The sequence below is a fragment of the Hydra vulgaris genome, chromosome 02, assembly GCF_038396675.1.
Source record: "Hydra vulgaris chromosome 02, alternate assembly HydraT2T_AEP".
Taxonomy (NCBI): Eukaryota; Metazoa; Cnidaria; class Hydrozoa; order Anthoathecata; family Hydridae; genus Hydra; species Hydra vulgaris.
This window is the reverse complement of record NC_088921.1, coordinates 47,787,770-47,814,878: the sequence shown is the minus strand read 5'-3', so window position 1 is coordinate 47,814,878 and position 27,109 is coordinate 47,787,770. Positions and strand designations below refer to the sequence as shown.

Below are 27,109 nucleotides of genomic sequence, written 5' to 3'. Positions count from 1 at the left end.
AGAGTAGTAGTGTAAAAAATTAAATTAGTAAGTTTTGTATAATGAGTAGAGGTAAATTTTTAGTTAGTGAACAGTGTAAAAAGTAGAATATGAGTTTTAAATGAGGAAATAAAAAGCGATGATTGTTATTAACATATTACATATATATATATATATATATATATATATATATATATATATATATATATATATATCTATATATATATATATATCTATATATATATATATATCTATCTATATATATATATCTATCTATATATATATATATATATATATATATATATATATATATATATATATATATATATATATATATATATATATATATATATATATGAATATATATGTATATATATATATATATATATATATATATATATATATATATATATATATATATATATATATCAGGGGCTATTCTAGGAAAAAAATTTGGGCGGCAGTATCCCCGTCCCATAGAAATTCAGCAGAAATATTGCTGAATATCTGAGTTTAGTTCACAAAAAAAACAGTTCCTCAATTTATAATTTGGGTGGCGCCAATAAATAGCCCTTGTATGTATATACATATATGTGTGTGTGTGTGTGTGTGTGTGTGTGTGTGTGTGTGTGTGTGTGTGTGTGTTTGTGTGTAGATACTGATCATTAGTATTGAATTGTTTATTTAAATCATATAATATAAATATAATTAGTCTAATAAATAAACTTTGCCAAGTAAAACGTGTAATGAGTGCAACTTCATTTGAAAAAGACATTGCTTGTCTTGATGAAAGAATTAAGAAACTTCATTGTTTAGTGTTTTCAAACTGTTCAACATCAAGTTGTAAGGTGTGTAATAATTTTGATATATATACATTTTGATAAAAAAACAATATTTGTTGTTAAAAAAATAGGTCCTCAGTTTCTAAATTTGGGTGGCACCCAAATACGGTTAGCGCTGTCGAAAACGATCTAGAATAGCTCCTGATATATATATTGCTTATATAAAAACTATAGATTTTTCTTGTAGATATTTGAAGTTGTTGAACAAGCAAAATGCACTTTGAAGGAAGTTGAAACTCGGCATCTAGTAGTAACACTACTCTGGAAAAAATGTATGTTTTATTATAATGATTTGTAAAAATTTATATCAACCTTTATTAAAAATAATTTTTTATATATTAGACTTTTTTTTAATAAAAAAGTTAAACCTATTTTGTTTAATATGTCTGAAAGGATAATTTACATAAATCATAATGATAAATTATACTTTTTAAATATTTCTACAAAAGAGATAGAGGTTTTTAAAAACCTAATAGTCAATAATTTGTTATGTAAAAGCATTGGCTGAAAAAGTGCAATTATTACATATAAATTTTCTAGTTTTCAATCTTAGCTTATTTTTTTCAGTTAGGTTTTGTAGTGTTTAATTATATTACTTGCTTTTTTTTTTTTTTAAACTAATACTCTGCCAACAAGACTGCATGCAATTACTATTAAGTCAGGAGTTCATTGAAAACAAAGAATAGAGTTAAAGAGCAAAGAATTGTTTAGCATGAGACTTGAAAAGTTGATGTTGAATAAGTTAGAAAAACATGAAAATGGGAGAAAGTTTCAATATTTTAAAGCGCAAGGAAAAAAAGCTAGACGAGTAAAAGTTTTTAGAGCATGAAAGGATAGATACAGTAAAAGGATTTTTAGAGCGACCATGATAATATTTGTAGAAAAGAGAAAGATATAAAACCTCACAATGGTTAAAAAGTGGCTCAAGCTTAGCAGATAGAGCAAGTCCAACCACTATTATAGTGCACTTTTGGGCGTTGTGTAGAAGTGAAAAAGCATCATTTTAAGAACCACCCCAAATATGATAACATTTTCATATGGTAAAATATAAGAAATTTGTAGAAGTAGAAAATAGAATCAGGAGTAAGATAATAGAGAGCAAGAGAAGCAACCTTAGCAGCTGCTAACTTTGCTATGGATTGTATATATGGTTTTCACAAGAGATCAGTAGTGAATAAAAATCCAATAAGATATAAAGTAGAGGTCTGCAGTTATAAAGGAATGATCTAATAATCTCAAAAACTTTCCCTTATAGAGAATACTAGCATGTTAAACTTTATTAAAAGCTTTTAATATGTCAGATACAATAACCCTTGCCTCACTGCCTCCATTTAATGTACGATAGAATATTTCAGTTACAGCAGTTAGCAAGTCAACAGTAGAGAAGACTAAAAACTATATTGATTGCCTGAGAGTAAGTTATTAGACTCAAGATGTTAGAAATATGTTGATCAAAGACTCATAGACCTTACTAGTTATAGTGGGATTGGACCATAGTTAATTAGGCGATAGTTGGAGGGATTAGAATACTCTCCGGTTTTTAAAAATCGGAACCACAGATTTCCATTGTTTCCAGCAGGCAGCTGGAAAACAAGGTTTTCCAGCTGCCTGCTGGAAACAATGGAAACAAACATTTATTATATAGTTTAAAAAGAATTAAAGAGAGTTGCGGAGAATACTTTTGTAAGACTATAACAGAAATGTCGTCTGGACCACAAGCTATTAGAGTATGGCCATTAAATTCAAAATAGTTTTTTGAATATAGTTCTGCCTTATCCTTGGGAGAAGTAATAAGGTAGACCAATGTGAGTTATGAATAGCTATTTATCTACAGCAGTAGAAGTTATAACTAGTGTTCCTTCAATTTTTATTGTTTCTCTTCACAAACTCAATCACAAATCACAAAAACTGCTTCACAAATGGACAAATGCTAATCTTTCTATTAAACCTTTCATTAGCATGTTGATCAATAGCAGCCAGGAGCAAAATTTTAGTAGTTAATCTCTTTGGTTTCACCTGTCAATAAGATTTAGGTTCATTAAGCTTCAAGTAGTACCATGCTGATTCTTTTGTTTTTATATTAAAAATTTCTAACAAACATAAAAATATTACTTGGTGCAAAAAAAAAAAAAACTCAAGTTAATTACTTTCCCAGCGCTTTTATTTGTGACAAATAAAGATTTAAGTTTCTAAGTACCAATTATTAAAAAATATATACCTTTCACTTGCCTTATGACAAAAAAGTTAAATGTATGCTTTATAAGCATTTTTGATGCAGTGTTATAACATTTTTACAAGGAATTTAAATAACTTTTTTCTAAATTGTAAGGAAATTTCTGTTTTCATTTTTTTTGATATTGCTCAATCTGTTAATTATATAAAGTAATTAATTAAAAAACCTTTATAGATAGAACTCTGTTTTTAATTTTTAATACAATATATGTAGGGAATTTTGATATCCTCAGTATCAAATAAATTGATACTTGATAACGTGATCAATTATATTTATTATTTATCCCTCGAAATATTATTTTGAAAATTAGTAATAGCAGGCCTTGTTTTAAAGCCTTATGCATAGAGCGATTTACGTACGCCTTGAGTAATTTTATGTAAGTAGTAAGCGATTTTGGTCAAGCAAATTTTTATCATTTTCTTAACTTTTAAATTATTTTATAAGCAGTAAGATAAAAGAAGTAACTAATTTTAAAAAAGTCACATTAATTATGTTTATATAAAAATATTTGTTACAAAAGTTTGATATACAATTATGTTAGATATAAGCACTATTTACTAATACTATTCACTAATTACTAATTTATTTTTATTTTATTTTTATTTTATTGTAATTAATTGATTTTTTTTGTTTGAAAAATGCATTTACTTTAGGCTTGAAGCAAAGATAATATAATTTAATTCTGATAAAAAATATATGATTCAGTTTAAAATTAATTTAATAAAAATATATAGTTTTATTCTGATAATTCTTTAATTTAAATTTAAAAATTATATAATTTAATTTTGATTTGAAAAGTATATTAAGTTTATTAAAATTAAACTTAACTGTCAAGTTTATTTAAAAATATTACTAAATATTGTTCAATATTTAAATTTTATTTGTTCTTAAAATAAAAAGCTCATTTTTATAGCAATTTTTTTTCGGTTTTCCTTCTTAAACATTTTTTTTTACCCATAATTAAATTTTAAATAAAGGACTGCATCAAAAATTTGCACAAAATGTATGTTAAACTTTTTTTTATATAATGCAAATTAAATCGCTTTTAATAAATGATGTATACAGTGATATAATTTTAATAAATGTTTGGAAAAATAATCTTTGCTTTCACAACAAAATCATTAATAAAATGATAAACTTTTAATAAATAAAGTAAATAAATTAACTTAATTTTTTAATTTGTTACTCGCTGATTTTTTTAAAATAAAAAATCATTTGTAGTTGCAAAGCCGCAATTAGAATTTAAGAAATAATCATTTAAAAATTCAAAAATTTATTGAAAATTTTTAATTTTTAGATTTGAAAATTTAAAATTTCATAAAAAATGCTTTTTTTTACCTGTTTTTTTTTTAATTATTATTTTATCTACTATTTATTCAAAGCATTCTCTTCGCTATTTTTAATTTTATTTAAGTAGGAGGAAAAAATGAATTTTTTAAATCGCGCAGGCTAACTTAAAAAAGACCATCTTGCCAGTGATTTTTTGTGCATTGGCATTAAATTTCAAACGGCATTAAATTTTAAATGGCATTAAATTTCAAACAGCATTAATTTAAAACAGCAATATTCAAAGAAAGGAAGCAAATACTATACAAAATAGAAAATCTAAATAAAATAAACTAAAAATAAATGAAAATTAAAAAAAAATTCTGTCAAAAAATAATATACCTTAATATTTTACTGCTTTTTTTTTTCGGACATTTTGTTATTTTACACTACCAAAATTGATACAAGTCAAGGAAAAAAAGCAGATAAGTATTTAATAAAAATAAAAACATTTTTTGATATTAAATTTATTCGAGACTTTTGTCAGTCAGTATATTATGGAAACACTTTATTATATGCGTTAGAAATATGGACAACTTTGAAATTGGTTTTTCAAATGTTTTTACTCAACTTTATTGTTTTTATCAATGCAAAGGAAAGCGAGAAAACTAACTGCTATTTATTTGTAAAAAAAAAATTTTTTTAAAGTTTTTCATGTAAAAAAAATCATTATTATTAATATTCAAATATAAAAGGGGTTGTTTTCACTAACCCTATTTAAATAATCTGCACTTTCGTTGGATTCTCCAATTTGTGCAAATTGTGCAAACCTATAGGTTATTTTCTGATGAACAATTGTTATTGGCGATGCTCCAAAAGCTTGTGAGCTTTGTAATTTAATAAAATTTTTAATGAAATTTTTAAAAGCTTATCTAAAATTTTATTCAGTTTTTTAATATTTTAAAAGTTTTAAACATTTTTTAAACAGAGCAATTGTTATGTTCATTATCTCTAGTATTTTATATTAATGTTGGAAATTGGGCATTATAAAGGAAACAATTTCAGTCATATGGTATCAAATGTGGTAAATACATTTATAAAAGAAACGATGAAATTCTTTTATTTAATTTTTTCCATCATTACAAAATTTATTATCAAATAGTATGTTTTACAAATAAATAGCAAACAAATAAATTTATTTTCTTATTTTCCTATTATCTAAGAATTGAGAAATGTCAAGCATTTTTAAAAGCAAAAACCTGAAACGTAATAAACGTAAGAAGAAAAAAATTAAAAAATTTATCATGGTTCTAGCATACATTGCAAATTAGTTTCTTAACTATACAGTAGACCATTTCAAAGTTGTATATAAAAAAAATAATTTTTGAACTTTATTTGGGCTACCTATTGATTTGATGTGGTTTGTGATCAGGAAAATTAGTTCAAAATTGCAAACTTAAATAATGTGTTTTAGGGACAGCTCAATTAGCTTTACTCTTTAACAGGTCCCTTTTATTTTGAAAATAGAAGTTTTTTCAAAGGTATGTCATGTTGGGTCTTAAAAGTAGCGAAATTATATAAAAATTTAAAAAAAAAAATGATAATTTCATACAACAATTATTATTTTAGATTTAATTGCACAAAACCTATCGTTTTTTAATTAGAAATAAAAAAAGTACATTTTTACAAGTTTTTAATAAAAATAAAAATGTTTTAATTTATTTTTTATAAAACAATTAGTATTTTTGAAATTTTATATTATTTTCCTTCTTTTGAGTACCAGGTTGACCTATTTTCAAGGAACTTTTTTTTTTAATTTTAGGGCCCCATTGAAAAGTAAACTTAATGGAGCTGTTACTAAATATTGGAATAATGCTTTGAAACTTTAATGATTTACTTTTTTCATCAATTAACATCATTTAAACATTTAGCCACTTAATTATTAAAAAATTATAATTCAGTGACACAACACGGAAAAAGTGTTTTTTATATGCATGTTTTCAAGTGGAATTTTCTCTAAAATTTTGTTTCTGACTAGACTAATTAGATTTCTTTGTAATTTAATCTTTTAGCAATTAGGAAATCATTATAAAATCCACAAACAACAAAGTTTTTGTATCGTATTATTTTTTAGAAAAAAACTAACAGTTCAGTGATGCAACATTCAGTGACGCAACAAAAAGATGGAATTAAAATTAGTTTTTAAATTTTGGTGATTATACAATAAATTTTAATTACAATCATGTAAAAATAGCATTTGAACAAAATCAAATTTTAAATCATAAAAACACTTAGTGTTTTCACCCCAGTCAACTTGGATTACCTTCTTCAGAATCAGTATTGATTGAAACTTCCTTCAATTTAATGAAAATTGTTAATTGGTTTTTTTTTACAAATAGGTGTTTAACAAACATATCACACATCACTGATATGTGTGATGTTTTCTCCACTCATCTCTGGATACTTAAAAGTCAAATGTATCAACTGTTTGCAAGTGTTTTTCAAACTGTTTTATACCTTTGCATGCAGTACATTTGCTATATATGCGCAATCATGTGTAAGATTCACAAATAAGTTTTTTTATCATATTAGATCCAACATTAATTGAAGACATTTGAATCAATTTCATGAGACTTTTTACACTTTCTGGCCCCAGCAAAATTATAAGATTTAGCAGGGGTTGATAGCCGGGGCTAGAAAAATTTTTTTTAATACTTTATACATTTTATGCTTACATTTACCATTTATTAAATACTGGCATATATTTATATATTTTTAAATTCTAATTTATTTCCAACAAGATTGCAAGCAACCACTATTAAGTTATGAGTTACTTTAAATAGAAAATAAGTTTAAATACTAGGAAACGGTTAACTGAAGACTTAAAAAATGTAGATTGTATAAAAAAAGAAAACATGAAGATGAGTAAGAGTTATAAGGTTTTTTTAATGTGCAAGGATAAAAACTGGATTAATAAAAGTTTTTATAGCATGAAGGGACAGATACAGTAAAAGGATGCAACTTGTTGAATAAGAAGCCAAATAAGAATGAGTGTTGGTTTATCATAATAGAGATTTTGGTTTATCATAATAGAGAGAGCTCATTTGAGCATTTACCATGGTAGTATTTGTAGAAAAAAGAAAGAAATGCAACCTTACAACAATGGGAGAGTGGCTCAAGCTTGGCAGATAAAGCAGGTCTAATTACATTTACAATGTGCTTTGTCTGAGAGTAAAAGGGTTGTTATTCATCAATATAGAAATGCCAACATTATTGAAGTATTTTTTTGCAGTAAATAAATAAGTTTTGTTGTCTAACAAAAATTGTGAATTTTAAGTCCAGAATTTAAATCCATAAGCCACTGTAAGCTATAAGCTGTTACAAAAGAGAGATCAGATAAAAATTGGCTGCTTGTTCTAACCAGTTAAAAATAGAGCCACTTTAGATGTAAAATTTTCATGAAGATTGATATTGTAGATGAGAAACAATACAGGAGCAATGATAGAACCTTGTGGTACCCTTAAAGTTACTTGAAATAAAGAAAAGTGTACAGTGCTAGACAATGAATTAGAAATTTTTAATTTTTGAACAAAATAACGTTTTGAATAGTAAATTTATTGCAAAATGACAGCAATACTTGCACAAAAGTATGTAGGGTATATAACTACATGTACATGTATGATAATTAGTAAATGATAAGTGTTTATCATCAAACAGTCTTTAGTATTGAGTTGATCCCCTTTGTTCCTGATGACCTGAGCAACGCCTCTAGGCATACCCCGAATAAATTCGGAGGCAAATCGTTTGAAATGTTCGTCGTGGTGCCATACTCATATCAAACGTTCTATCAGATCACATTTGTTAGTGGAGGGCATCTTTAAAACTTTGCAATTTAGTTCATTCCACAATCCCTCTATTGGGTTGAGGTTAGGACTGTTCCCTGACCAGTCCAAAACAACTATGCCAAGAGCATGAAGAAACCCAATCACTGATTTTGCAGTATGGCATGGAGCGCCATCCTGCATAAATATTCCTCTCCCTTGTCTTAACCATTCCTTCATTTGTGGATAAAGTTGATCTTGATGATGTTTCTGTATTGATCTTGTCTCATAGTACCTTCGGCAATATAATGCTGTCCTGTAACGAAAACACGGATATGCAACTCCACACCATAACTTAGTCAGCATGTTTCACTTTTGAAACTGTACAGGCTTTAAATCACGTTCAGTGCAACGTCTACGAACAAAGGGCACTGTTTCCAGCATGGTTTCGATCGACAACTTGTCCGAAAAGCAGACCTTAACAAACAAAACAAAAAATTTATTTAACCATTTTGCTATTCAGTTTTTATTTAACCCTAACCAATAAATATTCATACTTAATACACGTACTTGTAGATAAATTAGTAAAAAGTACAGTAAGTGTAATAAAATACATCAGGAAATGTAAAAACTTACCCAAAACCAATCTTCAGCTGTCCATTCGCGATACTTCAAAGCCCATTCAATGCGTTTCTTCTTCATGGCATTGTTCAGAAATATACGACCATTGTTTTGCTGACTTGACCAACATCTTTTAAATAGTTTGATAATTTTCGGGCATTTTAATGGCACTTAAAATCAAAAGTGAACTATATAATAATGAAAACAAAAACCATAAACTAAAAAAATAAAATAAGTTATCCTAAAAGAAAATAACTAAAAGATATAAGAAGATATAAACCAAATTTTCATCTTTTAAATTTTTTTGTTTTGTGTTTTGCTTAATAGACTTGCATAAAGATAAATGTTTTTAAGTTAATTATTCCAAACTGATTTATAAATGAAATTTTTACTAATTTTGTTGCATTAAGTTTTAGCAGGAATGAATAGATAGTTGTTTAGTTTATAACACATTATTTTATGTGCTATAAACTAAGACTTGCCTCTTTTTTTTATTTTTTTATTTTTTTGTTTTGTTTTCTTATTATCAGGATTTTTGATTTTGTTTTGTTTTCTTATTATAGGATCAAAAATAGCGCCAAATATAAATGAGCACTTCAAGACTAGTGATCAAAAAATTTCGGTTTCGGTTTCGGCTGAAATCTTGCTTTTAACCGAAACTTTGGTTTCGGTGGTTTTTTAAGTTTCGGTTCAAACCAAAATTTCAGTTTGAAATATATATATATATATATATATATATATATATATATATATTTAAATATATATATATATATATATATATATATATATATATATATATATATATATATATATATATATATATATATATATATATATATATATATATATATATATATATATATATATATATATATATATATATATATATATATATATATATACAACCCGTAGATGTTGTCCAAAAGTTTTTTCCATATTTTGTTGACAAAAAGTAAAAATTAAGATGCAAGACCGGAATTATTTTTTTTTATTAATTAAGAGACTGCCTGCCCCAACCAAACCCTCAGTCGATGTAGCAACACTCCCTTGTGGGTCAGGCTATTTGTCAGTCGATGTAGCAGCACTCCCTTGCGAGTCAGGCTATTTGTCAGTCGATGTAGCAGCACTCCCTTGCGAGTCAGGCTATAAGATAGTCGATGTAGTAACACTCCGCGCATGATTTACAGTAAAAAAAATAAAAATAAAAACATTTTATTAAAATAATTAAAAATAAAAACATTTTATTAAAAAAAATAAAAATAAAAACATTGTTTATATTGTTAAAAACATTCAGAATGTTTTTAAAACATTCTGGTCAATTAAATTTGCGTTTTTGTGGTTTTTTTAAAAAACGATTTATTCGTAATTAAATTAATGGTTTTTACTTTCGTCCAACACGCAAATGTTGGACGAAAGTCAAAAGTAATTAAAAGTGACGTATGTGTTGGCGTAAGAATCACTTTTTTTCTTCCGCTCTTCCCAAAGACAACAAACTATAGATCTATATATATATATATATTTATATATATATATATATATATATATATATATATATATATATATGTATATATATACACATATATGTATATATATATATATGTATACATATATATATATATATATATATATATATATATATATATATATATATATATATATATATATATATATATATATATATATATATATATATATATACCTATCTAATATATTTATTTTTTTAATTTATAAAGTTATGCATATTTTATGATTATAAACGCTTATAATCTAATTCTATAATTTATTCTATAAACGTCATTCATATAAAATGTAAACGTTTTTTTTCTGTAACAAATTTTGTTGAAAACATTGTAGCGTTTTTATGAAAAATTTAATTTGTTTTAATAAAATTTTGTTGACATTTCAAAAATTATTTTTTCAATTAATTACAAGTTAACATTTTACATTATTATTCTTAATTATTAATTTATATCATTTCATTTATAACAACAAATCAACTCTTAATAAAACAAATATCAAAAGAGCATTCTTTAAACACGTTATTTCTTACTTTTAAAAAATTTCGGTTTGAATTTCGGTAAAAATTTTGCCGAAATTTAGGTTTCAGTTGAGAAATACTGCAACCAAAATGAACCGAAACCGAAGTTTCGGCAAAATTCCAATTTCGGTCGATCACTATTCAAGACATTGGTTTATTCATTCAAGGGGCAAATTAAGTGATCGCGAATTGCAAATTCCATAAAAAATTCATTGCAGTTATATAATAGAAGAATCGCCCGAGATATGGCAGCAGTATCCCATACAAGGACGGATTTGAGATTTATAGAGATAGAGAATAAAATCCGGAGTAAGAAAGTGTTGAGCATGATAAAGAGGTGCTACCTTAGCAGATGTTAATTTTGCAACAGATTTGATATACGGTTTCCAAGAACGATTGGAATAAGAGTTAATCCTAGAAGATGAAGGGTAGGTGACTCGTCCAGTACATCACTTCATAAATATAGGAAGATCTAAATTATTGTGATAACGATTGGCTCAAAAAAATTGGATTTTATCTGAAATAAAGTTCACCAGCCACTATGATCCCAACGCTGTAGCAGAAGTGAGATCCTTTTCAAGCTCAAATGCCCCCTCCAAGCAATCAGAGAGTGTTGGCTTCTTATCATGACAAGGCTAATAATAGAATCTGTTCACCCCCTGGTACTTGTCAGAAGAAATTGCAGTTTTATCACTCTTTGATGATGAAGTTAATGAACATACCAAGGGAAACATTGTAGTGAACTTACAAAGAGAGAGTTTGCTTAATTCTGGAAAGAGAGTTTTGCTTCTTACTGTGCAAGAGCATAGAAATTTGTATCCTAACTGTAAAAAAAAAAGGACCCTCAAAGTAAAATATCCTGCCTTAAATAATCTGTTATTTTATATTCTTTTAACAAATATTTTATCAAATATAATTGTTTCAATTGATTTAGCTTCATAAATACAATTTTCAAAATCTTCAGAGTTCTGTCAGCATGCATTAATGTTGTTGTATGAAGATAAAGTTTTGTATTTAAGTCTAGGTAAGTCTAGTTCAAAAAGAAACAGGGGGTATGCATTTTGATATTTAAAAAATAATACAAATTCACTTAATCAAGGGTCCCCTAATATATATATATATATATATATATATATATATATATATATATATATATATATATATATATATATATATATATATGTATATATGCCAACATATATATATATACATGCATACATATATATATATATATACATATATAAATGTACATATATATATATATATATATATATATATATATATAAATATATGCATATGCATATACATACATATATATATGTATATATATATATATATTTTAATATCTTTACATATGTTTATAAATATATAAATATATATTTATTTATAAATGTCTTTATAAATGTATATATATATTCATATATATATATATATATATATATATATATATATATATATATATATATATATATATATATATATATATATATATATATGTACATTTATTTATGTATATATATATATATGTATGCATATATATATATATATGTTGGCATATATACATATATATATATATATATATATATATATATATATATATATATATATATGTATATATATATATATATATATATATATATATATATATATATATATATATATATATATATATATATATATTTATAAATGTGTGTATATATATATATATATATATATATATATATATATATATATATATATATATATATATATATATATATATATATATATATATATATATATATATATATATATGTACATTTATTTATGTATATATATATATATGTATGCATATATATATATATATGTTGGCATATATACATATATATATATATATATATATATATATATATATATATATATATATATATATATATATATATATATTTTAAATAAAAAATATTTTAAGGGGTCCCCCAAGAGCCTCTAATATTTAATGGGTCCCTAACATTTTCATAAAAAAAGTTTTTCAAAAATACGTCAACTTGGTACTCAAATGAATCGAAATTATATAAAAATTTCAAAAATAATATTCATTTTGAAAACTTTTAAATTTTTAAAAAAAAATTTAATCAAAATTATCATAAAAAATGCATTTTTTTCATTTTTTGTTAAAAAACATAATTTTTAATGTAATAAAACCATAAATAACAATTTTTTTTCGAAGTAAATAATATTTTTGAATTTTTTATATAATTTCAAACACATTTAGGGGATGAGAGCAGATTATTTTCAAAAATGTTGTTTTTTGGGACACCCTAATTCATATATATATATATATATATATATATATATATATATATATATATATATATATATATATATATATATATATATATATATATATATGTATATATATATATATATATGTATATATATATATATATATATATATATATATATATATATATATTTAAGTATATATATGTTTTAAAATGTAAAATGACATGCCATTTATGTACGGATTAAGCCATTTAACATAAGCCGTAAGCCATTTCACTCAAGCCATTTTTTTTAATATTTAAAAAGTCTAAAGATATCGTTTAAGTGGTAAGATAAAAGAAATTAACTTCATAAAAACCGCTTATGAATTTTGAGTGATGATTACGTAAAAATGTTTGAACGATAATTACATTTGATGTTAGCGCTATTTACAAATGTAATAAGTTAAGATAAAACTAAGAAAATTTTATTTTTGTTAACTTTTCCATCAGAAATATTCAATCAGCAAAATGAAAAAAAAAAAGATGTTATATGATGCAATGTAGTTAATTTTCTAGTGTTACACAGTATTTCAACATTAAAATAGAATTAAGAATTATTTCACTTCCATTTTTAATGTTGGAATACTGGGAAGGGTACTATACAAAAGTAGTTTTTGTTACCTGGGGCTTTTTTAGCATTATTTAGCTTTTTTTAGCTTTTTTTAGCTTTTTTTAAGCATTAATTCGTTCATTATTCGTTGTTGTTTTTTTTATCGTTTCTAGTGCCACAGCTGCAAGAATTTTTAGATACAGAATTTATCAAGAAGATAAAACTTACTGATGAAGTGAAAACAAGTTTAATCCTTGCAAGTACAAAAATTTTTTTTTTTTTTTTGTTATAATGTATAATAATGTTAATATTTATAATAATTTTAATATTGCAGTCAGTATATTTAAAATAACAGGTAGTAAAATTTTTGAAAATTACTTTTGCTATTTTTCTCTTACCTAATGTAACCACTTATTTGTATACAGTATATGTGTTTATAAAAATTATTATACAGAAATCTTTAGTTTGTGCATTATTACACAGATCATTAAACTGATAATTTTTGCATTCAGTGCACAGATCATTAGTTTGTCCATCATTACACAGATAGTTAGTGAGTCCATAATTACACAGATCATTTGTGTGTTAATCATTATATAGATCATTATGTTGTCCATCATTACTCAGATTGTTACATTATGTAATATCTGATCTTCATATAAGCTTTTATGCATTTTATAAACTTTATGTCTGTCTGTATTATTTTATGTATGTCTGTATTAGTTTATGTATGTCAGTATTATTTTATGTATGTCAGTATTATATTATGTAGTCAGTATTATTTTATGTATGTCTGTATTATTTTTTTTTTAGCTAAAACTATTCAGCTAAAAGTATTTTGTTTAAGAAAATTTAAATTTTCTTTAAGAAAAATTTTCTTTAAGAAAATTTAAAAGCAGAGGTTTCTGTGTTTAAGTTGTAAATATTTTATTGTCAATTATTGATCTTAACTACTATTGTTTAAAGCATTTTTAAATTTGATTAAAGGATGTCAACAGTTCTAGTTTAACTCTATTTTTTTAACAATGTTATTTTACAAAAAAGCAAACATTGTAAATATGTTCATTTCACTTAGCATAGGTAAGTTGCAAAATCCTTGCAAATTGCTTCAAATTTTCTTATATTTTTAGTAAAACAATTAAAGGAGAGACATATTGATTGTATTTTTAAAATGTTTTATAACATTAAGATAAGTTAATTTTACAAAATCTGTTCTTAATATATATAATATATCAGATATCAAGCTTTGGATCATTTTTAAGACCTGGTAGAAGAGGGCATTTAATTATTTTGTTCATTTTATCAGAAAAAATAAATTATGGTTGGTTGACCATCCCCCTCCTTAGACAGGTCTCAAAAACAGGTTGGGGAATGCCAATGTCTAGCACTTGTTTCAACTCCTGGTTAAGCGCAAATAGTTAAAAAAAAATCAATTTATTAATATAAAAAAAATTTTCATTAGCCTTTTTATAATTTTCAATTTAGATGAAGAAAATATTCGTAATTTATCAAAGAATCTGGAAGAACTTAAAAAGCTTCAGAATGTAGTTAATCATCCTTCTCTTAAAGGTAAACAAAACTCCATCAACTCTTCTTTTTTTTTTTACATCTTTTAAATATTTTTTATGGTTCATTTGCTGAAATAAAAAACTCCTTTTTAACTAAATTAAAAAAACTAGTTGTTGCAATGTTCATTACAATTAGTTGTAGAACTAATTGTAATGCCAGAACAACTAGATTAAAGTCGCCATCAACAATATGCATACACTTGCTCACACACACTCGGTCACACACATGTCATACACTCGTTTACACACACTTGCTCACACTTACACTTGTGGGCATCATTATCATTTTTTACATAATTAGTACACATCAGGCCTTGTTATGAAGCATTATATAAAAGGGATAAACTGATTTCATTAATCCCATAAAAACTTACCAAAAATGTATTTTTATTTAGTTACTAATAAGAAATGTCACAACATCTTTTTTTTATTCTCCAAAGCAACATCTGGCTTACCTTTAAAAAAATTGTAAATAATTAATTGAGTTTTCCCTTTCAACGTCAATCTTTGATGTGTAAAGTAATTCTCTTGTATAACTTATTATTATATTATTATTATATTTAAAAAAATGATAAAATATTAGGAATATATTAAAATTTTAAAAATAATAAAATATTAGGAATATATTAAAATTTTGAAAATAATAAAAAACAAACGAACAAATTGGTCTTAACAAATTCTAAAACTTCTTTTTATTCCTCTTTTTTTTTAAATTTTTTTAAAAGTTATTTTAAATCATAGACAAAAATGTTTGTATTGTTAAGGTTACCAAAGCTCAAGAGAGTTGTTAATTATTATTTAATAAACATAAAGTAACAATGTTATTAGATGTTTATTCAGGGGTAGAGCGTGTTTATTCAGGGGTACAGCATATTTATTCAGGAGTACAGCATATTTATTAATAGGTACAGCAAGTTTATTTAGGGGTACAGCATGTTTATTCAGGGGTACAGCATGTTTATTCAGGGGTACAGTATGTTTGTTCAGGGGTGCAACTTGTTTATTCAAACTACTTTAAAGCAATAGAAATTAGGTTAACAAACTTAATTTATATTATATTATTACAGTTTTTTTATAATAAAATAAATGTATAAGAAATAAGTTTTTTTTTTTTTTAGAGTTTGTTACAAATATTCTGAATATTTGTTATTCTATTTATTAAATATTCTAAATAATAATATAAATTAAAATAATAAAATATAAATAATAAAAATCATTAACATAAAATAAAAGTTGCTTTGTATTAAAACAAGAAAAATTAACTTTTATTGTGTTGTAATAAAAATTTAAAGATTAAAATAGTCTAATCTATTACCGCATAACAATGTTGTGCAACTTTTGTCACAAACTTGTGTAGCATTATTTAAAGTTTCAAAATGGCTGAATTCTCCATCAAACACTTTGTTTTAGATATTCCTATTTATTCAGAGAAACTTTTACCATTAATGCAAATTCAAGTTGATCAAGAGGTATGTTATTTACATTGGTTAACTATATAATACAAAATTGTTTTTCAAATTGTTATTTGTTAATTTTTTTTGTAATAAAAATTCATACAATAATATTAATTTTTTATAAAATTCATACAATAATATTGATTTTTCATAAAGTACGTAAGCAGGTATGGGGAAAGGGGGTTACTCAAAAACAAGTTTTAGCATTGAATTTCACGAGTTTAAAACATCAGTTTTATGTTATGTAATAGAAAAATGTCAAGTTTACTAAAAGTTTTTTTGCTTTGAAAAATTAGGTGTTAGAAAAGGGAAGGGGGTTGATTTTGTAAAAAATAATGTGTACGCAGATGAGGGGGGAGGGGTTGTTGAAAGCATACAGGTGCGTACAAGGAGGTGTCCTGAATCAGTAATTTTACTGCTTACATACTTTATGAATGCCTAACAAGACTAGAAAATACATAAAACTAATATACTATAGTAATAATAACAATAAATAAATAGTAACAATAGTAAAAACAATCTATTTAATTTTACTGAAGTCATATAATATTTGTATTTAATATTTATTGAACAGATTTTTTTTACATAGTTTTTTACATGTGCAAGGAAGTTTACATTTTTAAGTTAATTATTATTAATTCTCATAAAAAAGTGAATAAAAACATTCAAATTTATTTGTTAAATATAATAATAAGCATGCTAGGTTACCTTGGTTGCAATGAGCATTGTTTCCATAGTTTTGTATGATTGTAATTGTGCATCAGTGTAAAATTACTATGATACATATCAGTGTACATGTGCATTTCATACTACACTGCTTTTTTTAATTTTTTAATAAAAAATTTTGATATTTACACTGGTTTTTAACAACTTTTTAATAAGATTTGTGAGGTGTTACATTTGTTACTTTGTTATCTGGTTTCAAACATATACAAGTTTATTAGCATTTTTACTATTTTCATACATCATACATTATCATACAGTTTTACTGCAATTATAATTGCCTAATGTTGTACAATCATTATCATACCGTTTTACAGCAATTATAATTGCCTCATGTTGTACAATCATTATCATACAGTTTTACAGCAATTATAATTGTCTAATGTTGTACAATCATTATCATACAGTTTTACTGCAATTATAATTGTCTAATGTTGTACAATCATTATCATACAGTTTTACTGCAATTATAATTGTCTAATGTTGTACAATCATTATCATACAGTTTTACTGCAATTATAATTGCAAGCTTAATGTAATACAAAGTTTAAAATTGTTATTCTTGCAATCTTTTCAAATAGAATTTTACCATTATCATACTTGCAAGCCTATTGTAACTTTTAGTTATATTCCTGCAAGATTTTCGACATATGAACTGTTACCATCATTATACCTGAATGTTGTCACTTGCAATACTTACACAAGGCTACTTAGGGATTGTCCTTAAATTATGCAACGCTAAATTTATTTAAAAAGATCTTAAGCTTATTTACGCTGCAATTTTCATTAAAGTTATCATCTATTTTAATTTTTCATTTATCTTAAGGCTTTGCAAGGAAAACTTTTTATTTTTTTTGTTTTGTTTATTAGTGAAATTTAGCTTTGCGTAGTTTATAGACTATCCCTTAGTTAAAATTATTTAAAGTAATTTAAGGCAAGCTTTAAGGTAAATTTTTTTTTTAGTTTTTTACAATTTATATTAATTGTATGTTCAAGTGCATTCATTTTAAAAGACATAAATCATTTATTCATCTTTCATTCATATTTTTGTAATGTTAATGGTGACAATTAGAAGCAAGTGCTTGATATTTGAGAACATTTTCAAATAGTTGAAGAAATAGAAATAATTAAAATGTGGGAAAAATATTACAAGCTTATTCTAAAACTGCCAAGCTATTGAGTACCTCTTATATGAGTAATGTGGACATATAAGAGGAATTTTTTCTTGATGGGCTAGAGAATTTAATTTTTTATCATTAATTTTTACCTCACAATTTAAAAATTATCAGGATGCCAATTTTTATCGAACATCAATCTTTCAAGTTTAGAAAAGTTTCAAACCGTCTGGAACATTTACTCATCTGGGTTATGCTCTTTTGGTACAAATTATTTTTGGACTTTAGATAGATTCTACTTTATGTGATAAATGTAAAAAAGCATGATTAGGCTTGAAAACAATATTGTCATTTTTATGATGTTTTTTAACAAATATCTTCAATATGACAAGACATGAAATATAAACAACTTCAGAAAATTGACTTCAGAAAATTGTAACTGTATTTATGTAATAGTATAAATATGGAATTTTATACATGTTACGCTTTATAATTTAATAAATTTTAATCAGTATTTTAAACACCTTTGCCACCTGTTACCTGCTATAGCAGGACATAGATTAACTAACATAGCCTCCTCGATCTAAAGTACATAGTTGACTATCGTTCCTAATTGTGTTGATAGCATGAGCTGAGAAATTTTTAGCTTTTATAAAATAACTTTTATAAACCACTAATATACTATATATATATATATATATATATATATATATATATATATATATATATATATATATATATATATATATATATATATATATATATATATATATATATATATTATATTACACTATACATACTAATTGTAGCTACCACACAGTGGGCTAGAATTCACTTTTACTGGACAAAATTCATAACTTGAATAATATTAGGGCTATATTCACTAAAATGATGTCTGCGCTTCTTATGAAGGTGTTATTTTTTTATATTGTTGCTATGGATACCTTTATTTTGCTAAGCAAACAAACTATTTTTGGTATTTGCAGATATTTTATAAGTGCTATATTCACTAAGTTTGACATGAGTACCAATATGAGATTGTGCTTCTTATAAAATTGATAATTTTTTTTTATTTAGTTGCTATGGATACTTATATTGCTTAGTTACCAGATAATTTCCTTAGTTACAAAGGGGTAAATTGGTTTTTGAATAAATTTTATTGGATTTTCAACCCACCTATTATGAATGACTGTTACTACATATTTAGGTAATTATTGTTTTAGCGATAATAAAAACAAAAAATAGTGCAAGAAAATATTGTCAATTTAAATTACATCAAAAAATTTATAGAACAATAATGTGGTTTGAAGATTGTTTAAGTAGTTGTAAAACATCTGAAGGAAATGTTTTGTGATTTGTTCAGTGTGATGTTGATTTTCACAGTGATAAAATAACAGGATCACTGAAAACTAGGAGTCTATTCATCAGATTAGTATTTGTTGCTCTTCTGGATATTTTTCTTCTGAAATTTTTGTGACAAGACTTTATTTCTAGCCTCTAGAGTTTTCTCTGGCATAAGTCCTATGAGTAATGTAAGACTTTTAATTATGTCATGTTCATGTATTAATATTTTATGCACAGATTGAACCATGTAATACCATGGATAAAGAGACACATCATCTAACAGTGTCAAAACAATAATCCTTGAATTTTAATTAAATTTTATATTTCATATCCTGAAGATAGTGTTACCAGTATAATATAAAATCTGAATATAAGGTTTTGATCAGTACCCATAATTTCAGCTGTTTGTTCATATGGTGCATAAAGCACGCCTTGAAGTATTGCCATCATTGCTTCATCCAGAACCACCACTTATGGGGAAATTAACAACAAGTCCAATTTTGTTCATAAAATCAGTCTGAATCTTTTTTTTAGTTACAGATACCTTTTCTTTGTGTTCCTTAGATCTTCCCACTTTCTTAATTCTTTTTTATATGCAATGTGCAAAATCATCCCAAATAATCGAATCCATGCATGGAGACTGGAAAGACTATATTTAAATTCTTTTAGCATAATCTATATTAAGGATACCAAGACTATTCATATTTTTGGAGAGACAACACACACTGAACAGTATTGGTATGAGCTAGTTTTCTCAGATAATATTATTTGAACTTTCCCAGCAAGTAAGAAATAACGATTCTTCACGTTTTAAATCTCTGTTTATGTCAGGCTCTGAAGAAACTTGTTTATAAATGCTTTGGCCAGTAGCACCTTCAAAACCAGTTTTACACGTGAGTGTTTTCAACCACGTCTATTTTTAGTTGGTTCATTGTCTTTTTTCTGACAATTAAATATTCATTTTCTGACAATTAAATATTCAAGCCAATTCACAAACTTCTTTTCAAAATTTTTGACAGTATAGTTTGCAGATTTCCACTTTTTTTTATACAAGTTAACAAATCGTTGAAAAGCATGTTAAAATCAACGTCTTCAAATTTAACAATATTTAATTAAGTACCAAAGCAACCAAATTAAAACATAAAATCTAAACGGGGACGAGCAATCAATGGAAACGTGATCGAAGAATTATATAGCTCAAATCATAGTTTATAGACTTAATTGGTTTGGAAACTCCTTAAAATCTATTGTTTAACCTTTTGACACAAAAATAGAGCGTAAATGAAGCGTGACAGTGCACACAAACTTTTTAACGGCGTTTATTGCTAAGTGATATTGCAAACAGATTATTCCTTTATTTCACAGATTATCTGTAGTGATTATTTATAAGTGATTTTTTTTGTACATCATTGATCAGTGTTGATCAATTTATGAAGATAATATGCCAGGTGCTAATTGTAGTATAACGAACTGTGGAACATCAAGAAGAACAAAGGGCAATGCAGCTATTTAGTTTATTTTGGGATGCAGTATGCATTTTAGAAAAAAGATGTAATCTTTATCTTGTCTCTGTAGTGGCTGAGATATGATTACTCCTGTTATTTTTAAAACAATAAATTTGTATGCCAAATATAGATACATATACTTTGTAGCAGACCCACCACACCTGATGAAAACTGCTCGAAATTGTTTATTAAACTCTGGCGCAGGAAAATGTACACGCTACTTGTGGAACAATGGAAAATACTTACTGTGGCAGCACATTACTCAATTGTATTATGAAGATTTAGACAATGGTTTAAAACTTATGCCTAAGTTAACTAATGAGCACATACACATAAACTCTTACTCTGCTATGACTGTAAAACTAGCTACCCAAATTTTAAGTCAAACCATAGCATCTGTTTTGAAAACCTTTGGAACTGAGGAACATAAAGAGACAGCTAGTTTTTGTGAAAAAATGGACATGTTTTTTGATTGTGTTAACAGTAGATCTCTTGAAGAACATAAAATTAATATAAAACCTTTCCTTCAAAAATACACAGACCAAAATGATTTACGATTTAATTTCCTTTTAAATGATTTTTTGGATTATTTTAAAGATTGGAAAAGATCTATAGATGAAAGAGTGGACAATACTTCTAGTTGTCAATACTCTTATGAGGCTAAGGCTAAAATGTTCATTTCACATCAGACTCATGAAGGCTTAATAATGACATGTAACTCAATTGTGGAAGTTACAAAGTTTTTGTTAGCAGATGGTATGTCTTATGTACTTACTAATAGATTTTATCAAGATCCATTAGAGAAATATTTCAGTGCTTAAAGACAAATAGGGCGACATTCAGATAACCCTGATGCTAAACATTTTAGATACAATTCTAATGCAATACGCATCCAAAGAAGTGTTTCGCTTAACACTGGAAATACTAGAGGCTCTTATATAAAAAAAAAGTCTTGGATAAATGTGTCTGAAGATCTTATACCAAAAAGAAAGAGAAAAAAAACATGATTTACAAACTACTTATATTATAACAACTATTTGTATTCAAAACTTTTATAAAACTACATATATATATATATATTATTTGTCTTTCAGTTTATGTGATTGTTTCATATTAGCACGTAATCCTTTTTTAGATAGTTCTCCTGTTGTTTTTTTTTGCTTTGTGTTTATTAACAATGTCTTTGACAAATGAATGACTCCGAACTCTAAAATATAATCTCAGTATCGAACACAAAGTAGATTTTTGTATATCTTTTTCAATTTTTAAATCACAGCTTTCAAGAATAACCCTGTAATATTCATCTATATCTTGATCATATAATGTTTTTTCTGTCAAGAAATCTATGTCTATGCTTTTAGTTAATTCTGACTGTTCTGTATATAAACAAAATGCTTTTTCTGCTATAACTAATATTTGCTCAAACTCAATTGTTATACCAGTGAGTCCTCCACGGCTAAGAGCATTGATAAGTTTTTGGTCTGGAATATTTTTTGTTTCAGATTGGCAGCTTTTTAATATTGATATTGCTTGTTGTATAGCAGTGTCATTATTTGTTCGAAAACTTTGGATTTTTTTTTTAATTTGTGGATGCAGTAACCTCCTAGATATTGCAAGCCATACTTTTCCCTTTCACATATTGTTTGTCTACTTGATATCTTTTTATCACTGACACTAGATATATTAGCCCTATAATAAGATGCTATGCTGTCAGCAAGTTTGCTTAATAATAATGTAGCAGTATCTTCATATTCAGCATCACAATTAAAAATTTGCCTACTGTTGATTACTATTCTGCCAAAATAATCAGCATAAAACTCATTCAAACTTTTTAGAGAAATTTTACTACAAGTTTCAATTATTCTATCAAACTGAATCTCATCTTTTATCTGGTCAATCTGAAATTTTTTAACAACTTCACCATAAATTGAGCTTTCTATAATCTTGCAAGACACTTTTTTTAGTAGTGAGAACAAAATCTCAGTGTTAAACACTGGATTATTAGCAGGTTCATCAACGATAATATTGTTGGGGTGCTTTTTAGAGATATGCAATTTCAGCCCTCCTTTACTTCTAAAAACTTTAACGCATACATTACATGGGAAGGATCCAGGGCTAAGCTAAAAATAGTTTTAAGTAAGATATATGTTTAAAAAACAAAATATAATCAGTCACTCAATCGCTTATCTTTCGCTTAATTTGATCACTAATAAAAAAACCTAAAAACAAATGTTTGTTTATGCTACGTAAATAATTTACATAAAGAAACATTTTTCACTTTTTTATCTTACTAGGAAAAAGTACTAACATCTTCGACAATAGCTTCAGTATAATTTTGAAGTTCAATATCTTTTTCAAAACTTTCCAATAGCATTATAAGGTCACTATTACAAAAATAGTCATCGTCTTCTCTCTCTGAAGCCATAGTAAATTTTTGTGCTGTGCACCGTCAATGTCACGTGATCACAGCGTTCACCTTAATGAGTTTTTTTTTACGCAAAACACCGAGTTTCCAAACCAGTTAAGTCTATAAACTATGCTCAAATAAATACTAGACAGCACATTGCAAATTGCGTCATTTATTAGTTATAGCGCGGCAAAAAATAAATTTCGTGAAGATTTTTTTTTTAAATCTGTAATTTTCAAAGTATAACTGAGATTGTTATCTTAGTTATACTTTGAAAATTACAGATTTTAAAAAAAAACTTCTCAAAATTTATTTTTGCTATGACAAATTTATTTCACGCAATGGTTTTTCTTATCTCTGAATACTCTAAAATAATATGTACTAATTTTGTGTTTTGACAACGCAGATGTAATTGAAATATCGCACAACGTTGAAGTCACCAAAATTACTTTATTTATTAAATAAAGAATTTTAATAAAAATTTTTTATCAAATTTATTAAAATTAATTTATAATTTTTTTTTTTTCAAATTTCAATATTCAAATGCTCAGAGTCCTGGTAACTAAGGTATTTAATCGAAATAAATTATCAATAAATTTCTCTTAATATATAAAGAAACTGAAATTAAATAAGTTTTTAAGATTAGACAACTAAAATTTTTTCCCATTTTGTCTACCTACAAAATTGTGCACCGTGTTAATCGTTAATTATGTTTTTTCTATTCGTACTTTTTTAATTTTTTTTTGTCATTGCTAATTTCTGTTTACCAAAATATTTTTTGTAAAAATATTTGATAAAGAACTAGACTAATATATTTGTTTTATTAAAATTGTTTTAATGTCTTTAGGATAGTGGAGATCTTTGCATTATTTTGTTACCAATAAAAAAATGTTTTGTTTTTTTTTGTTTATAATTTAGGCGGAGTTGAAAGATTTTTGCGCAAGATTAGAGCAACTGCTAGTCAGCTACAATACAATTGTATCTTTTTAAAAATTTTATCTCCGTATTATTCAGTCTATATTAAAAGTTTTGTATGAGGCAGCGCAGTTTCTAAAGTGATATCGTAGAACCGATGACCGTGTATGATAATATCCACAATTACTTTTAACTTAATTAGCAGCAGTCAAAGTAAATTATAAATTTTTTATCCACAATTATAAATTAGTAAATTGTAGTTGTGAATAAAAATTTGTGAAAAAAAGTATTTGACTCGAAGATACTATATGTTAATTAATAGCGTTATTTGTTGCGCCTTTGATGTCTGCTGAAATGACAATTTATTAAAAAAATTAAAGGAGTACAAAATGTTTGAATTACTCTCATAAATATCAACAGAAATATTCGGTTAACTTTAAATGATGATTTCTCTAAAACCATTAACGTTTTTTATTTCAAATTCTATTTAAGTTATATATGTGTACAATAATTGATTTAGTGTTTTTTAAAAGAGCGGATTTGCGCAAAACGTTTTGAGCAAATCCGCCCTTTTAAAAAACTGATTAAATCAAGGTTTAAAATTTTATAAGGTTTTAAATGGGTTACTTTTGTATATTTGGTGTAGGTTTCTTTGCAAGAGATGTTTTAGAGAATTTTTAAGCGGGTCAATGCAATCATTTTGCGGGTTTTTTCTACTGTCACCTTATTGGTTGCATAAACCCACTTTTTTGCCACTCCACCTGTTTAAGGTAAATAATGGATTCGCATCTTTAAGAACAATTTCCACATAAATCGATATTTGTTCTTTTTGATAAATGGCAAAAAAATTTTTGGAGATATTCTTTAATATAGGAATCGACGCTCAAAGTCTTCTCAGTGACGAAACCTGAAACATCATGCTACGGCTGCAAATTGTTCGCCATACAAAGAACTTGGATGCAAATTTGAATATATTTAAATTCATCATCGACAGGTTTATCTTTGTTCTCAGTAATATTGTTAACCAGGAAGTTGTGAAAAATCCTTTTTGCTATATGTTTCGTCGTCTTTGATTATGTTCATATTTTTATCTGCCATTATTTTTACCAAGTTTTTTGCTTGTCGAATTCTTTTAATCTTTTCATCTAAGCATTTCTTAGTTGCATTTATCTTATGAAATGGTTTGATTCCAGCATTTTTATCACTTTTTAGACATAAGTATATAAAGTCTAAAATTTTTTTAGCTTGATTTCTTGCTACTGAACTGAGACTTTACCTTTGTAGATTTTCGGAAAGCATTTTTTTCATCCATTTCCAGTTTTTCTTTCGATTTTTGAGTAATCTTAAACTTATTAATATCTATGTAGGTACATTTGTGTGTTTAGCTATGTAGAGTTCGGTACATTTGTGTGTTTAGCGATGAGTCGACATAAAATCGATGGACTTTAGTTGAAAAATTTCAAAACTTTTCGTACTTCAAATCGTTTTTGCGATGTTTCGCAAATCTTTAATTCATAAACCAAATTTACCAACGCAAATAAAGATTATAAAAGTAAGGTTAAATTAAAAATAGTTTGAAATAAAGAGCTTCGTGGTTTTCGAGAAATCGTAGTTTTAAGTTGACTGGATTTTTCCGTGTCCACTTGATTTAAAAAAAAGTATATTTGTTCATTTAGTTATTTTTTTTAATTCGCCAATCTAGATAAATACTCTGTCGAAGCAATTTATTCTCTGGAACAATATGGTTACACAGTGCGAATATGCAGTTGATAGTAATCGAGCTGCTATCGAATAATGTTGTGTAATGAATGTTTTATAAATTTGTTATATTGATAATTTGATTAAATTATCAAAATTTATTTCATATTGTATATAAGTTTTACTTTTTTCGTTTGTCATTAAAATTGTAAATGTGTATATAAATGTATGAGTTTACATTGCAAATCTACAATACTTACTTATACAATGTGAGTATGCAGCTGTGAGTTATGTACATTTTGTTTACTTAATCCATTAGTGCCGGAGAAATTTTTTTGCGAATTTTTTTGCGAAACTTATTTTACATGTTGCTTAGGGGTAAAAATGATTATACATGAAGAGATTTTTTAATTTAATCTAATATTTTCTGTGTAACACCCCAAAACACCCACGTTCTTTTAAGGACGCGTCGGCACTTAACGTAAAAAAAAGTAAATATTTAAAAACTAATGTACATATTTTAAACCTCTTGATTATCACGGAAAATTAGGGTTATAGAAATATATAAAAAAAATTCAAACTTGACTACATAATAGGGAAAATAATAAAAATATGATTAAAAACGCTATTCTTTAAAATAATATTTTATTAAATTATATAAAAATATTTTTTATAACTTATTTTCAGGTCTGTGGTAGTTTACAAAGCAACCAGGGTGTAGAGCAAC

General features: G+C 25.5%; 1 protein-coding gene across 3 annotated transcripts; it reads left to right on the top strand.

Annotated features, from left to right (window-relative positions):
• The first annotated feature begins 664 nt into the window (after positions 1–664).
• Positions 665–26,798, top strand: LOC101234411 (uncharacterized). Of its 3 annotated transcripts, XM_065791162.1 has the most exons (7): positions 666–827; positions 1,009–1,093; positions 13,827–13,913; positions 15,139–15,222; positions 16,632–16,690; positions 24,688–24,747; positions 26,387–26,798. In XM_065791162.1, the coding sequence occupies exons 1-7, from the start codon at positions 726–728 to the stop codon at positions 26,477–26,479; spliced, it is 570 nt and encodes a 189-aa protein (XP_065647234.1). In that variant the 5' UTR covers positions 666–725; the 3' UTR covers positions 26,480–26,798. The 3 variants fall into 3 exon arrangements, with proteins under 3 accessions (XP_065647236.1, XP_065647234.1, XP_065647235.1); XM_065791164.1 differs by lacking the exon at positions 16,632–16,690 and having other exon boundaries at positions 665–827; XM_065791163.1 differs by lacking the exon at positions 15,139–15,222.
• Positions 26,799–27,109: the final 311 nt, after the last annotated feature.

Coding starts and splice junctions, on each gene's coding strand:
- LOC101234411 (XM_065791162.1), top strand. CDS start 726: ATGAGTGCAACTTCATTTGAAAAAGACATTGCTTGTCTTGATGAAAGA. Junction 1,094..13,826: donor AACACTACTCTGGAAAAAAT/GTATGTTTTATT, acceptor TATCGTTTCTAG/TGCCACAGCTGCAAGAATTT. Junction 24,748..26,386: donor TAGTCAGCTACAATACAATT/GTATCTTTTTAA, acceptor TCGCCAATCTAG/ATAAATACTCTGTCGAAGCA.